At 48.9% G+C, this 15408-nt stretch overlaps 1 protein-coding gene across 1 annotated transcript in view; it reads left to right on the top strand.

The window, feature by feature from the left end:
- Positions 1–4984: 4984 nt before the first annotated feature.
- The window catches only part of NRIP3 (nuclear receptor interacting protein 3), a 50690-nt gene continuing 40266 nt past the window's right edge, over positions 4985–15408 (top strand). The window contains exon 1 of the mRNA XM_073603980.1: positions 4985–5287. Coding sequence (XP_073460081.1) covers positions 5108–5287 — 180 coding nt within the window. The 5' untranslated portion in view covers positions 4985–5107. The remainder of the gene's footprint in view (positions 5288–15408) is intronic.

Genomic DNA, 15408 nt, shown 5'->3' with positions numbered 1-15408 from the left:
TGCCCGATCCCAGCCGCTGCTTGGTGCCCTGATCCTGGCCGCTCCTCGGATGCCCGATCCCAGCCGCTGCTTGGTGCCCTGATCCTGGCCGCTCCTCAGATGCCCGATCCCAGCCGCTGCTTGGTGCCCTGATCCCAGCCGCTCCTCGGATGCCCGATCCCAGCCGCTGCTTGGTGCCCTGATCCTGGCCGCTCCTTGGATGCCCGATTCCCCGCCGCTGCTTGGTGCCCTGATCCTGGCCGCTCCTCGGATGCCCGATCCCAGCCGCTGCTTGGTGCCCTGATCCCGGCCGCTCCTCGGATGCCCGATCCCAGCCGCTGCTTGGTGCCCTGATCCTGTTTGCTCCTCAGATGCCCGATCCCAGCCGCTGCTTGGTGCCCTGATCCCAGCTGCTCCTCGGATGCCCGATCCCCGCCACTGCTTGGTGCCCTGATCCTGGCTGCTCCTTAGATGCCCGATCCCTGACACTGCTTGGTGCCCTGATCCTGGCTGCTCCTCGGATGCCCGATCCCCGCCGCTGCTCCTCGGATGCCCACCGATGCCTGCCGCCTAGATGGGGTAAGTGCCGGTGGACCGACCGGCAGACAGCAGGGTGGAGGAGTTTGAGTTGCCGCGGGGGGGGTTCGTTTTTTTTACGCCCCCTCCGCCACTGCAACTGGCACTAAATTATTTGGTTTGCGTGAAAGTCATAGCGTCTGGTATAGATACTGGAATTTTTATTTATTTGGCAATGATTAGTGACTTATAGTGGGACTGCGATAATGTGGCGGGAAATCTGACACTGGCTGGGAAGGAGTTAACATTTAGGGGTTAAGCCTGTGTCTGTGTGTAATGTGTGTGGTATGTGGTGCTTCCTTTTACTAAGCTATCTTGTTGTTTTTTTCCCCGCAGCAAGTCAGTGTTTGTAGCTTTATTTACACCACAGAACTCCCTTCTCTGAATGACGGAGCCGATCAATCATTGGCCGGGACCCGCTGATCAGCTGTGTGCTGATCACAAATCACAGCACAGCTGGGGCAGCACGCACGCGCCCCCCCCAACCTGGAAGCACCAATCACGTATCAGATATGTGATCCAGCGCAGAGCGGGGCGGGGGGCGGTCAGCAAGTGCTTAGACCACACATTTCTTCACACACAAAACCATTTAATCTGTTTATATTTCACCTTCCCTGGTTTTCCCCTCCCCCCTCATCAACATGATAATTACATTTTTAAAAAAAATCTTTCCTTTTTCATTACATACAGAGCATCCGGAAAGTATTCACAGTGCTTCACTTATTCCACATTTTGTTATGTTACAGCCTTATTCCAAAAATGGATTCAATTCATTATCTTCCTTAAAATTCTACAAACAATCCCCCATAGTGACAACGTGAAAGAAGTTTGTTTGAAATCTTTGCAAATTTATTAAAAATAAAAAGTGAAAAAAAATCCCATGTACATAAGTATCACAGGCTCCTCCCACGTAGATAAGTATCACACGCTCCTCCCACGTACATAAGTATCACAGGCTCCTCCCACGTACACAAGTATCACAGGCTCCTCCCACGTACAGAAGTATCACAGGCTCCTCCCACGTACAGACGTATCACAGGCTCCTCCCACGTACACAAGTATCACAGGGTCCTCCCACGTACACAAGTATCACAGGCTCCTCCCACGTACACAAGTATCACAGGCTCCTCCCACGTACACAAGTATCACAGGCTCCTCCCACGTACACAAGTATCACAGGCTCCTCCCACGTACACAAGTATCACAGGCTCCTCCCACGTACACAAGTATCACAGGCTCCTCCCACGTACACAAGTATCACAGGCTCCTCCCACGTACATAAGTATCACAGGCTACTCCCACGTAGATAAGTATCACAGGCTCCTCCCACGTAGATAAGTATCACAGGCTCCTCCCACGTACATAAGTATCACAGGCTCCTCCCACATACATAAGTGTCACAGGCTGCTCCGCCGAGGAGCAGCGGCGGGGATTGGGCATCCGAGGAGCAGCCAGGATCAGGGCACCAAGCAGCGGCGGGGATCGGGCATCCGAGGAGCAGCTTAGGAGGAGTTATGCAATTGTCAAAATGCCTCGATGGGTGTCAGTCTGGAGAAGTGGGCGTTCCTAGGCAGCATGTATTTGCACACAGACCACCCTTGGTAACACCCACATGTGACGCTGAGCCTCCGTGATTGAATGAACCTTAACCACTTACCGCAAACCGCCGTAGGTGTACGTCAGTACTTTGACATAGAATACGGAGGGTTATGGCAACAGGTAGCTGCCATAACCCCGGTATTTTCTGCAATGGCGGGCGGTCCTCTTTAGGATAAAAGTGGTCTCTGCGGCGGATTTGCCGCAAGATCACTTTTATCGGCGGTGGGAGAGGTGCCCGTCGCGCTCTGGTCGCGTCCGCCGCTTACCGAAGATGCCGGTAGCGGCGGAGATCATCCGATCCTATCCCCTCAGTAGCATGGAGCAGAGTGAGGGAATGATGGTCCCCCGTCGGCTCCATAACATTAGATAACGGAAGCGATATCAAGCGTCACTTCCGCCCGTCAAGGAAGTGACGTCAAGCGTCACTTCCGCCCAATGGTCTTAAAGGGGAATTTTTTTTTTTTAATAAAAAAAAAAAGACATTTATGTATTGCATTTAAGTGTAAATGTTAGATCTGAAGTCTTTTTGACCCCAGATCTCATATTTAAGAGGTCCTGTCATGCTTTTTTTCTATTACAAGGGATGTTTACATTCCTTGTAATAGGAATAAACCCCCAAAACTAAAAAAAAAAAAAACAAATTTTTAAAGGACAGTGTAAAAAATAAAAAAATAAAAAAAAGTAAAATAAATAATAAATAAAAAAAAAGTGCCCCGTCCGTGCCCTGTACTTGCGTGCACGCAGAAGCGAACACATACCTAAGTTGCGCCCATATATATATAAATGTTGTTCAAACCACACATGTGAGGTATCACAGCGATTGTTAGAGCGGGAGAAATAATTCTAGCCCTAGACCACCTCTGTAACTCAAAACTGGTAACCTGTAAAAAAATTTTAAACGTCGCCAATGGAGATTTTTAAGTGCCAAAGTTTGTAGCGCAATTTTGAAGCGTGACATGTTGGGTATCAATTTACTCGGCATAACATTATCTTTCACAATATAGAAAAAAAATTGGGCTAACTTTACTGTTGTCTTGTTCTTTCATTCAAAAAATTGTATTTTTTTTTTCCAAAAAATTGCCTTTGTAAGACCGCTGCGCAAATACGGTGTGACATTAAGTATTGCAACAACCACCATTTTATTCTCTAGAGTGTCTGAAAAAATATATATATAATGTTCGGAGGTTCTAAGTAATTATGTAGCAAAAAATAAACTGATTTTAACTTGTAAACAACAAATCTCAAAAAAGAGGCTCGGTCAATGGATGAAAGGGGCAGGTCCAGGGACAGTCAGGCTGGAGAGTGAACAGCTAGATCAGGGATATGCAATTAGCGGGCCTCCAGCTGTCGCAGAGCTACAAGTCCCATGAGGCAAAATACGACTCTGACAGCCACATGCATAACACCCAGAGGCAGAGGCATGATGGGACTTGTAGTTTTGCAACAGCTGGAGGTCCGCTTATTGCATACACCTGAGCTAGATGATGCTGGATGTCCTCCAGCCAGGGAATGAGGCGGGGCTCTATCTGACTTGCTGCAGCTTCTAATGCACATTGTGAGAAGTTCACAGTGTGCAGTGAGATAATTTCAGTACAGGAGAGGTGGCTGTATAACTAACTGTGTAAGGCTGAAGGTAAGGCCGGAAATCTAAAAAGTATCTCTAGATAAACTTTATTATTTTAATGGGCTGAAACCCCTGTCAGTTTTTTTGAAGGTTTCCTTTACTTTCTATCCTATAGATAGAACACGCTGAAGGCAGGTGTCTCCAGAACAGGTGTCTCCAGAACGTGTGTCTCCAGAACGGGTGTCTCCAGAACGGGTGTCTCCAGAACGTGTGTCTCCAGAACGGGTGTCTCCAGAACGGGTGTCTCCAGAACGGGTGTCTCCAGAACAGGTGTCTCCAGAAGAGGTGTGGCCAGACGATGTCCAAGGAGACGAAACGCGCCAGGTCCCCACTGCTGCCATTTTATTTATACAGCACTGTTTTGTTTTTTATCCATCCTTTCATGTGAGTGTATTCCTTTTTTTAAAATAAATTGGTACACATTTTTTACGGAATTACACCATGTGGCCTTTCTTTGTTTTTCCATCCGTTTACATTTCCTTTTACTGCGGACATCATGCCTGAGGAATATACTGATGTGCAGACCACCCCAGGATTTTTCCACAGTCCATACGGATATCCGCTATTTGTCTTCCATCCCAGCCTGTTTGACCGGATTGAGCGTACGCTCTTTTCGGTCCAAACGTTCCGGTAAGCCTCTTCAATATCGGTGGTGGTGTGCCTTTCATCATAGATGTCACGTCCACATCAAATCACATCCAAGAAGTCACATTTGCATAGATAATTGTCACTTATTCATATATATCACATTTTCACTGAGGACTTTTTTTGGATGAATTATGTTTTTGCGGACAATCTACTTTTGAGTTTAATTTGATGATGTAATGGTCGTCTTAGATTTTTTTACTTCATTCACCTTGATGTTAGCGCTACACTTATTTTGTTTTTTGATTTATGCATATATCATACTTGCTGTGTGAGCTGCTTATTGTCTAGGGCAGCGCTGAATTATTTGTTTTATTTTGTCTCCAGAAGAGGCGTCTCCAGAACGGGTGTTTCCAGAACGGATGTCCCCTTTTGAAGGTTAAGCAAAGGTAAAAAAACAAAAACAAAACTGATTGTAGTTTTCTCTTTTTATAATTCCTCCAGCACCTGAAGTCTTCGTTTTGGGTGGAGTTTCCCTTTAAGGAAATGCACGTCTCTATGGCAGGTTATTGGTACAGGCGTGCCACATGCGTCCTCCAGGTGGCGCCGGACTCTCACAGCTCTGCACAGTATAGAGGCAGTGCGTCAGCTGGCAGCCCAGAGTATATAAGTGCGGAGAGGAGTCGAGGAGCTGCTCAGTTGTGTGTGTTGGCGAGACGGTGACACCGGCAGCTCGGCCTCGACATGTTCTATTCCGGGATGCTGACCGAGAGCAGCGGAGGCAGGAAGGAGGTGGACCTCAGGGAGGCTGCGTCGCTACGGCAACAGAGGAGGATGAAACAGTCGGTCCAGTTCATCCACAAGGACTCCGCCGACCTTCTGCCCCTCGATGGACTCAAGAAGCTCGGCACATCCAAGGACACGGTAAGGCGAAACGACTTTTTTTTATGAGAAAAGATCGTTACTTTTGGTCAAACACAGCAAATTTCAGGAGGTGACTTTGGTGTAATATTTGGGAGGAAGGGCAGTGGGTGGGGGGAGGGTATAAAGGAGCCTGGTGGTCAACTTCCTTTATATAGAGATCCTCAAGTGTGACCCCGGACATCTCCAAATTACCGCATATAATAATATTACATAAAACTGTCAAAGACTACAAATGTACAACAGGAGATGATCAGAGACTGCAGACATAGTACAGGAGATGATCAGAGACTGCAGACATAGTACAGGAGATGGTCAGAGACTGCAGACATAGTACAGGAGATGATCAGAGACTGCAGACATACTACAGGAGATGGTCAGAGACTGCAGACATAGTACAGGAGATGGTAAGAGACTGCAGACATAGTACAGGAGATGGTCAGAGACTGCAGACATAGTACAGGAGATGATCAGAGACTGCAGACATAGTACAGGAGATGGTCAGAGACTGCAGACATAGTACAGGAGATGATCAGAGACTGCAGACATACTACAGGAGATGGTCAGAGACTGCAGACATAGTACAGGAGATGGTCAGAGACTGCAGACATAATACAGGAGATGATCAGAGACTGCAGACATAGTACAGGAGATGGTCAGAGACTGCAGACATAGTACAGGAGATGGTCAGAGACTGCAGACATAGTACAGGAGATGGTCAGAGACTGCAGACATAGTACAGGAGATGATCAGAGACTGCAGACATAGTACAGGAGATGATCAGAGACTGCAGACATACTACAGGAGATGATCAGAGACTGCAGACATAGTACAGGAGATGGTCAGAGACTGCAGACATAGTACAGGAGATGATCAGAGACTGCAGACATGCTACAGGAGATGATCAGAGACTGCGGACATAGTACAGGAGATGGTCAGAGACTGCGGACATAGTACAGGAGATGGTCAGAGACTGCAGACATACTACAGGAGATGGTCAGAGACTGCAGACATAGTACAGGAGATGATCAGAGGCTGCAGACATAGTACAGGAGATGGTCAGAGACTGCAGACATAGTACAGGAGATGATCAGAGACTGCAGACATAGTACAGGAGATGATCAGAGACTGCAGACATAGTACAGGAGATGATCAGAGACTGCAGACATAATACAGGAGATGGTCAGAGACTGCAGATATAGTACAGGAGATGATCAGTAGATCATAGTAGATGATAGAAGTTGTTGGAGACTGGTGAAATGCTTCAGTAGACAGTCATAGACTGGAGACCCATTATGTGAGACTGTTAGATTACAGCCCCCCTTTCACCCCCCCCCCCCCCCCCCCGTGCTCCCCACTGCCTCATTTTCAGTGCCTAGAGGAGCCACACTGATCGTCTTCTCGGTGGGATCCATTATAAGAAATCAGAGGAAACCAAAACATAAGAAGAGGTGGATGGGATAGAAAACTGAAAAATTGTGTCAATAGAAAACAAATTCTTTTAATTCCTAGAATGCAGTTTAAAGAATATTTTCCTTCATTGCCCCCCGAGTGTCCACCATAATAAAGAAAACACAGACTACTGTTTGCAGGGGCCCAGAGGGCCACGCAGTGGGTGCCAAGGAGCCACAGGTTTGGCCCCGGGGGCCATAAGGAATAATAAAGATGTCTAAGTAATACAGAGCTGCTGAAATGCTCCATCTTGATGGAAGAATCAGTTCAGTTGCAACAATGTTTCCAAAAAAGTGTTCAGAAGGAAATAAAAACTGCAACAGTAGCAAACAGGTGAAGAAGATGTTTCCTCTACTGGATCCTCTTATAGGATTAAAGGGGTTGTAAACCTTTGTGTATCTAGGGCCGTCTTTAAGGCAGGGCCCTGTCATTGTCGTGGGGCCCAGGAGCAGCTGCCTCATACTTGCCAACTATTCCAGTTTAAATTCCCTTGTCCCTTGAAGTTTTAACCCCGTGCTGTGTCCCGATATCTCAGTGTGAAGTGCTGGTACTAAGGCTGCCCAGCTCTGCCCTATTGTGTACAGATGACTTACCTGCAGACCCTGTGTTTACATGTAAATACCGGCATTCATATGTAAATAACGGTGGCATTACTAAGTAAATAGCTTGGGCCGACGGCATTGATATGTAAATAAAGGCGGCATTCATATGTATATCATGCCCCCCTGCAGTGAGGAGATGATGTGCTGTAGCCTCTAGCAACCAATCAGTGAGCAGTATTGCTGTACAGTAATCTCTAGCAACCAACAAGCAGAAATCATTTTCTGTAACCTCTAGCAACTAATCAGTGAGCTGTAATGTGTGCTGTAACCTCTAGCAACCAGTCAGTAAGCAGTAATGATAGCTGTGACCGCTGCCAACCAATCACAATTGCTGCCTGATCTGATACAGTAACTGATTTTAGGTCTAGCTGCTATTTATTGTATGTCTCAGAGCAGGTGGAGAATGAAATTGCATTGGGGGGGCCAAGAAAATTTTTGCCCAGGGTCCAAACGATATTAAAGACGGTCCTGCGTGCATCCTATGCATTAAGGTGAAAAAACACCTGGCAGTCACCGGCCCCCCAGCCCCCCCCCCCCCCCCCTGTTTTATTTACCTGAGCCCTGGAATTTCCCACAGCAGGGATATGCCTTCCCTCTGCCCAGGGTTTTTGGCTCTTGAATGGATAGAATGATAGCAGTGCAGCCATTGGCTCCAATGACACGGGCGCTGGGGGGCGGGGCCGAGTCATACATTCGGCTGCTATGGATGCCAAATGATGGACTCGGGAGCGCGCCCGCAAGGTAACCACCGTCATTATACGGCGGCAGATTGGCTCTCCTGGGCAAATCGCCATGGCTGTATGTCGGCCCTTTAAATAGCCTTAGCAGGCACGCGCGCCCGCCGCGTGACGTAGGAGCTGATGCACATGCCCAGCGGCCACAATGTCCGCTGGGCACCCGCGATCGCTCCTGAGAGAGAGAATGGGTGATCTGTCAATGTAAACAGACAGATCCCCGTTCTGTCAGGGGGAGGAGAGAGATCTGCTGTTTCTATTGATTAGGAACAGCGATCTCTCTCTTCTCCCTGTCAGTCCCCTCCCCCCACAGTTAGAATCACCTCCCTAGGACACACTTAACCCCTTGATTGCCCCCTAGTGTTAACCCCTTCCCTGCCAGTGACATTTCTACAGTAATCAGTGGCTATTTTTAGCTCTGATCGCTGTATGATTGTCAATGGTCCCAAAAAAGTGTCAAAAGTGTCCAATCTGTCTACCACAATGTCGCAGTCCCGCTAAAAATCGCAGATCACCGTCATTACTAGTAAAAAAAAATAATAATAATAAAAATGCCATAAATATATCCCCTATTTTGTAAATACGATAACTTTTGTGCAAAAGAATCAATATACGCTTATTGCGATTTTTTTTTTTTTTTTTACCAAAAATATGTAGAAGAATACATATCAACCTAAACTGATAAATAAATTTGTTTTCAAAAAAAAAATTGGGGGGGGGGGGATATTTATTATAGCAAAAAGTAAAAAATATATATTTTCTTTCAAAATTGTCGGTCTTTTTTGGTTTATAGCGCAAAAAATAAAAACTGCAGAGGTGATCAAATACCACCAAAAGAAAGCTCTAAAGCTCTATTTGTGGGAAAGAAAGGACGTCAATTTTGTTTGGGTACAACGTCGCACGACCGCGCAATTGTCAGTTAAAGCAACGCAGCGTTGTATCACAAAAAATGGTCTGGTCATTAAGGGGGCAAATCCTTCTGGGGCTGAAGTGGTTAATGAAGGCTGCTTACACAGTATATAAATATTAAAAAACGCCTATAGAAATTATTGAAAATCCGTGCGTCAATTTCCATCAGTTTTTCTGCATGTATGGTGTGAATGAATATTGCAGGCAGCAGTGAAATGTTGAAACCCCCCCCCCCCCGAGCCAATCAGGAAAGATACGAAAAACGAATGTTTAAAGAGAATCTGTCTTCAAAATGTAATTAAATTCTGAAGCAAATAAAGAATAAGCAACGGGCTGGAAGGAAATCCTTAGAAAAACACAAATGTGACGCCGTTGTGATCGCAGCCAAGATGGTTTGGAGAAGGACACAGATTGGCCGGCTGTGATAGTTATTCTAGGAAGGAAGCCATTCTGTTATTCTTTATTTTTGCCAAAAAAAAGACTGTTATGCCGCATACACATGGTCGGACTTTCTAGAAAGCTAGATCCGACGTACTTGCCGCCAGACTTCCGGCGGACTACCGCCGGACTTTCTGAACGGCCGGACTTGCCTACACACGGCCGGACTTTCCGGAATCCGGTCTTCCCGACGGACTTCCGCCGGACTTTCAGAATGAACGTACTTTCCCACACACGGACAAGTCCGTTCATTTTGAACGTGACTTGGGTACGACGGGACTAGAAAAGGAATTCAATCTCGCCGCTTTTTTTGGCGAGATTGAAACCTTGCGAGCCCCGTCGCAGGCCCTTAGGTCTGGTATGGAACTTTAATTGGAACCCCCTACGCCGAAAAACCGGCGTGGGGGTCCCCCCAAAATCCATACCAGACCCCGATCCGAGCATGCAGCCCGGCCGGTCAGGAAAGGGGGTGGGGACAAACGAGCGCCCCCCCCCCTCCTGAACCGTACCAGGCCGCATGCCCTCAACATGGGGGGGTGCTTTGGGGGAGGGGGCGCCTTGCGGTGCCCCCCCACCACAAAGCACCTTGTCCCCATGTTGATGAGGACAAGGGCCTCTTCCCGACAACCCTGGCCGTTGGTTGTCGGGGTCTGCGGGCGGGGGGCTTATCGGAATCCGGGAGCCCCCTATAATAAGAGGGCCCCCAGATCCCGGCCCCCCCACCCTATGTGAATGAGTATGGGGTACATGGTACCCCTACCCATTCACCTAGGTAAAAAGTGTCAATAATAAAACACAACACAGGTTTTTAAAATAATTTATTAAACAGCTCCGGGGGGGGGGTCTTCTTCCGTCTTCGGGGGTCCCTCTGGTTCATCTTCTCCCGGCGTCCGGTTGATTCTTCTCCGCTCTCCGGCCTCTTCTCCCGGTGTCCCAGGTCTTCGGCCGGCCCCTCCGCTGTCTTCAGGTAGCTCTATTGCCAGCGGAGGTCCGGACTTCTGGGCTTCTTGGCTTCTTGTGTTCTCTTCTCTTCCCCCAGATGTTGACACGACGCTCTCTTCGGCTGGACTGGTCTCTGAGGGCTGCGTTGTGACTTATATAGGCGGAGACCCCGCCCCCATATGATGTCACAGTCCCTGGGCATGCTGGGACTGTGACGTTTTAGGGGGCGTGGTCGACCACGCCCCCTAAAACGTCACAGTCCCAGCATGCCCAGGGACTGTGACATCATATGGGGGCGGGGTCTCCGCCTATATAAGTCACAACGCAGCCCTCAGAGACCAGTCCAGCCGGAGAGAGCGTCGTGTCAACATCTAGGGGAAGAGAAGAGAAGAGAACACAAGAAGCCAAGAAGCCAAGAAGCCAAGAAGCCCAGAAGTCCGGACCTCCGCTGGCAATAGAGCTACCTGAAGACAGCGGAGGGGCCGGCCGAAGACCTGGGACACCGGGAGAAGAGGCCGGAGAGCGGAGAAGAACCAACCGGACGCCGGGAGAAGATGAACCAGAGGGACCCCCGAAGACGGAAGAAGACCCCCCCCCCCGGAGCTGTTTAATAAATTATTTTAAAAACCTGTGTTGTGTTTTATTATTGACACTTTTTACCTAGGTGAATGGGTAGGGGTACCATGTACCCCATACTCATTCACATAGGGTGGGGGGGCCGGGATCTGGGGGCCCTCTTATTATAGGGGGCTCCCGGATTCCGATAAGCCCCCCGCCCGCAGACCCCGACAACCAACGGCCAGGGTTGTCGGGAAGAGGCCCTTGTCCTCATCAACATGGGGACAAGGTGCTTTGTGGTGGGGGGGCACCGCAAGGCGCCCCCTCCCCCAAAGCACCCCCCCATGTTGAGGGCATGCGGCCTGGTATGGTTCAGGAGGCGGGGGGGGCACTCGTTCGTCCCCACCCCCTTTCCTGACCGGCCGGGCTGCGTGCTCGGATCGGGGTCTGGTATGGATTTTGGGGGGACCCCCACGCCGGTTTTTCGGCGTAGGGGGTTCTCCTTAAAGTTCCATACCAGACCTAAGGGCCTGGGATGCCCCCCGCGCTCGCCGCAATGGGAAAATTAGTTTTTCCTATTGCAGCGAGCGCGAGATGCAGTAACCTGCTCCTCCGTCGTATCTGGTCCTTCGGACTAGCATACAGACGAACGGGCTTTCCGTCAGGAACTGAGTCCGGCGGAGGTACGACGTAAAGATTTGAAGCAGGCTTCAAATCTAAAGTACGTCGGATTTCCGCCCGAAACGGTCCGTCGGAAGTCCGATGGAGACCACACACGGTCGGATTGTCCGCCGGACTTGGTCCGGCGGCGTCCGTCGGACTTTTGCAGGTGAAAAGTCCGACCGTGTGTACGCGGCATTAGCCAATTGACAATAGAATTTAATTATTGGGATAGTACAGGAAGCTTATCAAAGGGGTTTGGGTCATGTGACAGACTTGGTAGCTCGGTGGTCAGCATTCCTGCGTGCAGATGAGGGTCCTGTGTGTTCTGCTCCGGGTTGTGCGGGGTTCGTATTGGAGCTCCTTTTTTCCTGCAACAATCCAAAGCAGGGTAGTAATAAGTGAAATTGAGGTAATTTTACATTTTCTTAAAATTTCATCAAAAATCATGAGGTTTTGGTGAAAAATTTTCCCATTTTGACTAAATGCGTCGGTGTGAACAGGGAAGTGACATTAGAATGGTTTTAAGGATGCCATGGCTCCCTCGGAACTTCCTGGACCTGTTCTTGTGGTCCTTCATTGGCCTCATTATTTTACATTTTTTTCATTCAAAGGAAAAAACAAGCAGTGCAAAAAAAGAAAGAAGGAAAAAGTGAATGAAAATGTTCATATACTGTACAGAAAAAACAAACAAACAATCAAATATACAAAAAATGCTCACAAATTTAAGACCACCAAGGCCGGGTTCATACATTACGGCACATTAACCATTTGAATGGGCTTTCTGTGGTTCCTCCTTTGGATATTCTGCTGCATGGTTGGGTTTCTTGCCTTGAGTACCTTGTGCCTACCTGGTTCCTCAAGTGGTTTGCTGTTCAGGGTGGACTGTTGCTCTGTTGGGTGAGACTCTTTGTGAACAGTTGCTGGCCAGGTAACGTGTCCCAATTATATATACATATATTTTGATTCTGTGGTGGCTGGGGGGCACTGCAGTCCATTATGAAAGGTGTGTGTGGTGGGGGGGAGGTGCATTATGGGAGCTGGGAGGCATTGTGGGAGGTTGGGGGCAGTCTGGGACACTGTTGGAGGTTGGGGGCATTATGAGGGCTAGAGGCTCTACAGTAGGCTGCAGGTAACTGCGGGGGGGGGGGGGGGGGGGCTGAGGAGCACTGTGGGAGGCTGGGTGGCATTGTGGGTGGTTGGAAAGCACAGTGGGTGTTTGGGTGGGGCACTGTGTCTGCTGAGAACACTGCAGTCCTCTATGGAAAGTTGGGGGCACTGTGGGAGCTGAAAAGCATTGTGGGAGGTTGGGGGGAGGCAGTGTGGGACACTTTTGGAAGTTGGGGGCACTTTGGGGGGGGGGGGGGCGCTGGATGCTCTGCAGTAGGCAGGGAGCACTGCAGGGGACTGATGGGCATTGTGGAAGGTTGAGTGGCACTATGGGAGGTTGGAAAGCATAGTGGTTATTGGGGGGGGGGGTTGTGGGGGCTGAGAGTCACTGCACTGCAGCACAATGGAGCTGGGAGGCATTATGGGAGGTTGGGGGGCAGTCTGGGACACTGTTGGAGGTTGGGGGCACTATGAGGAGCTATAGACTCTGCAGTAAGCTGGGAGTAACTGCAGGGGGCTAAGGAGCACTGTCGGAGGCTGTGTGGCATTGTGGGAGGTTGGAAAGCACAGTGGGTGTTTGGGTGGGGCACTGTGGGGGCTGGGAGCACTGCAGTACATTATGGAAGGTTGGGGGGCACTATGGGAGCTGGAAAGCATTGTGGGAGGTTGGATGGCACTATGGGAGCTGGATGGCATTGAGGGAGGTTGGGGGTGGGAGGCAGTCTGGGACACTGTTGAAGGTTGGGGGCACCTTGGGTGGCTGGATGCTCTGCAGTAGGCAGGGGGCACTGCAAGGGGCACTGTGGAGAGTTGAGTGGCACGGTGGGAGGTTGGAAAGCATAGTTGGTATTGTGGAGGGGGGGGGGTGTTATTGTGGGGAGTGAGAGGCACTGCAGTCCACTATGAAAGGTTGGAGGACACAACGGAGCTGGGAGGCAATATGGGAGGATGGAGGGCAGTCTGGGACACTGTTGGAGGTTGGTGGCTCTATGGGGGAATGGAGGGTCTCTGCAGGGGGCTCAAGAGTACTGTGGGAGGCTAGGTGACCCTGTGGGGGTTTGGTAGGGGGGGCACTGTGGGGACTGATGGGCACTGCAGTCCACTATGGGAGCTGGGAGGATCAGGGAGGGGGTGGCAGTCAGGAACACTGTTCGAGTTCGGGGGGACTATGGGGACTGGAGGCTCTGCAGTAGGTTGGGGGTAACTGCATGGGGTTGAAGAGCACTATGGGAGGCTGGGTGGTACTGTGGGAGATTAAAGGGCACTGAAAGGCACTACAGTTCACTATGGAAGGTTTGGGGAACACTAGGGGAGCTGGCAGGCTTTGTGGGAGGTTAGGGTATCTGCAGCCGGTAGTAGGTAGTCTACGGCCTGGCGGTTGAGAACCACTGCTCTATAATAAAATACTACATTAGTGCTATATAAAAAAATGTAATAAATCAAATCCATCATAGCCCTCTTGGTTGATGTCATGAGGTATTAATATGAGATAAAAATTGCCCTTCTGCTGCTGTGCATAGATCTCAGTTCAAACCTGATGGAGAGAAGGCATGCTGAGATCTGTAGTTCATTGCCGCTTGTTGGACAGATGATGTCTCCCTTGGGGAAAATGACTCATGGAGCAGTACATGTAGGGCTGCTGGATAGATTCATAATCCACCGGGGTATTGTAAAGCTTCACCATGGAAGCGGTAAGCAATGTGTGTATTTTCATCTGATGAGTCAGAAGAAGAAGAGAGGAAAATACCTGGAAATCCCAGGCAGCCCTCAGCAAACTCATCAGAAAAATCAAATGTCTTCTAAAGCTCCTCATCCTTCAGACGTAGAAGAATGGAACATAGCGAGTGAGACAACAATCAGAAAATTTGAAAAAAAACAATTCCTTGGAAGCAGCAGTTGGACAGGAAGATGGAGCGGCAGATTGTTGGTGTGCGCGTCCAAAGATGTGAGATGACGCCGAGTTCGTGTGAATGGGATGTTTTAGAAAAGCAATTGGAACTCTACAGCTCTGAATGTACAGATCCAGAAGAATGGCTCTATGTTAATGCTGGCCAAAAGGCCATACATAGAGCGAAATTTAAGTCATGGCTGGCCCTGTTGGCACCACTTCACCCAACACCCTTTGATTGAAAAGTCCAATGAGCCAGGCAGAAAATTGTCAACAGGGATTTCAGCCAATCGGCTAAAGCCACTGTTTGGGCATTCTGTCAGAATAGAATAGCCTGCAGGGGAGATTCCTTCATCCAGTGTATAGTGTGGGTATATGAATCTGTTGGATTTCTATTGTTAAGTCCACAGACTGAATTAAAAAATCTTTGTGTGTATGGCCAACTTTAGGTTATATCTAGTCTATAAACCAGAGGCTCTGGATGGACAGTTGGTTAAATGGCCCTATATTTAGGATGTATCTAGACTATAAACCAGAGGCTCTGGATGGGCAGTTGGATAAATGGTTCTATATTTAGGATATATCCGGTCTATAAACCAGAGGCTCTAGATGGACAGTTGGATAAATGGCTCTATATTTAGGATGTATCCGGTCTATAAACCAGAGGCTCTGGATGGACAGTTGGATAAATGGTTCTATATTTAGGATGTGTCCGGTCTATAAACCAGAGGCTCTGGATGGACAGTTGGATAAATGGTTCTATATTTAGGATGTATCCGGTCTATAAACCAGAGGCTCTGGATGGACAGTTGGATAAATGGTTCTATATTT

Source organism: Aquarana catesbeiana, linkage group LG11 (genome assembly GCF_042186555.1).
Source record: "Aquarana catesbeiana isolate 2022-GZ linkage group LG11, ASM4218655v1, whole genome shotgun sequence".
Classification (NCBI taxonomy): Eukaryota; Metazoa; Chordata; class Amphibia; order Anura; family Ranidae; genus Aquarana; species Aquarana catesbeiana.
Note: the sequence above shows the minus strand (reverse complement) of the source record. Positions and strands in the feature narration are given on the sequence as shown.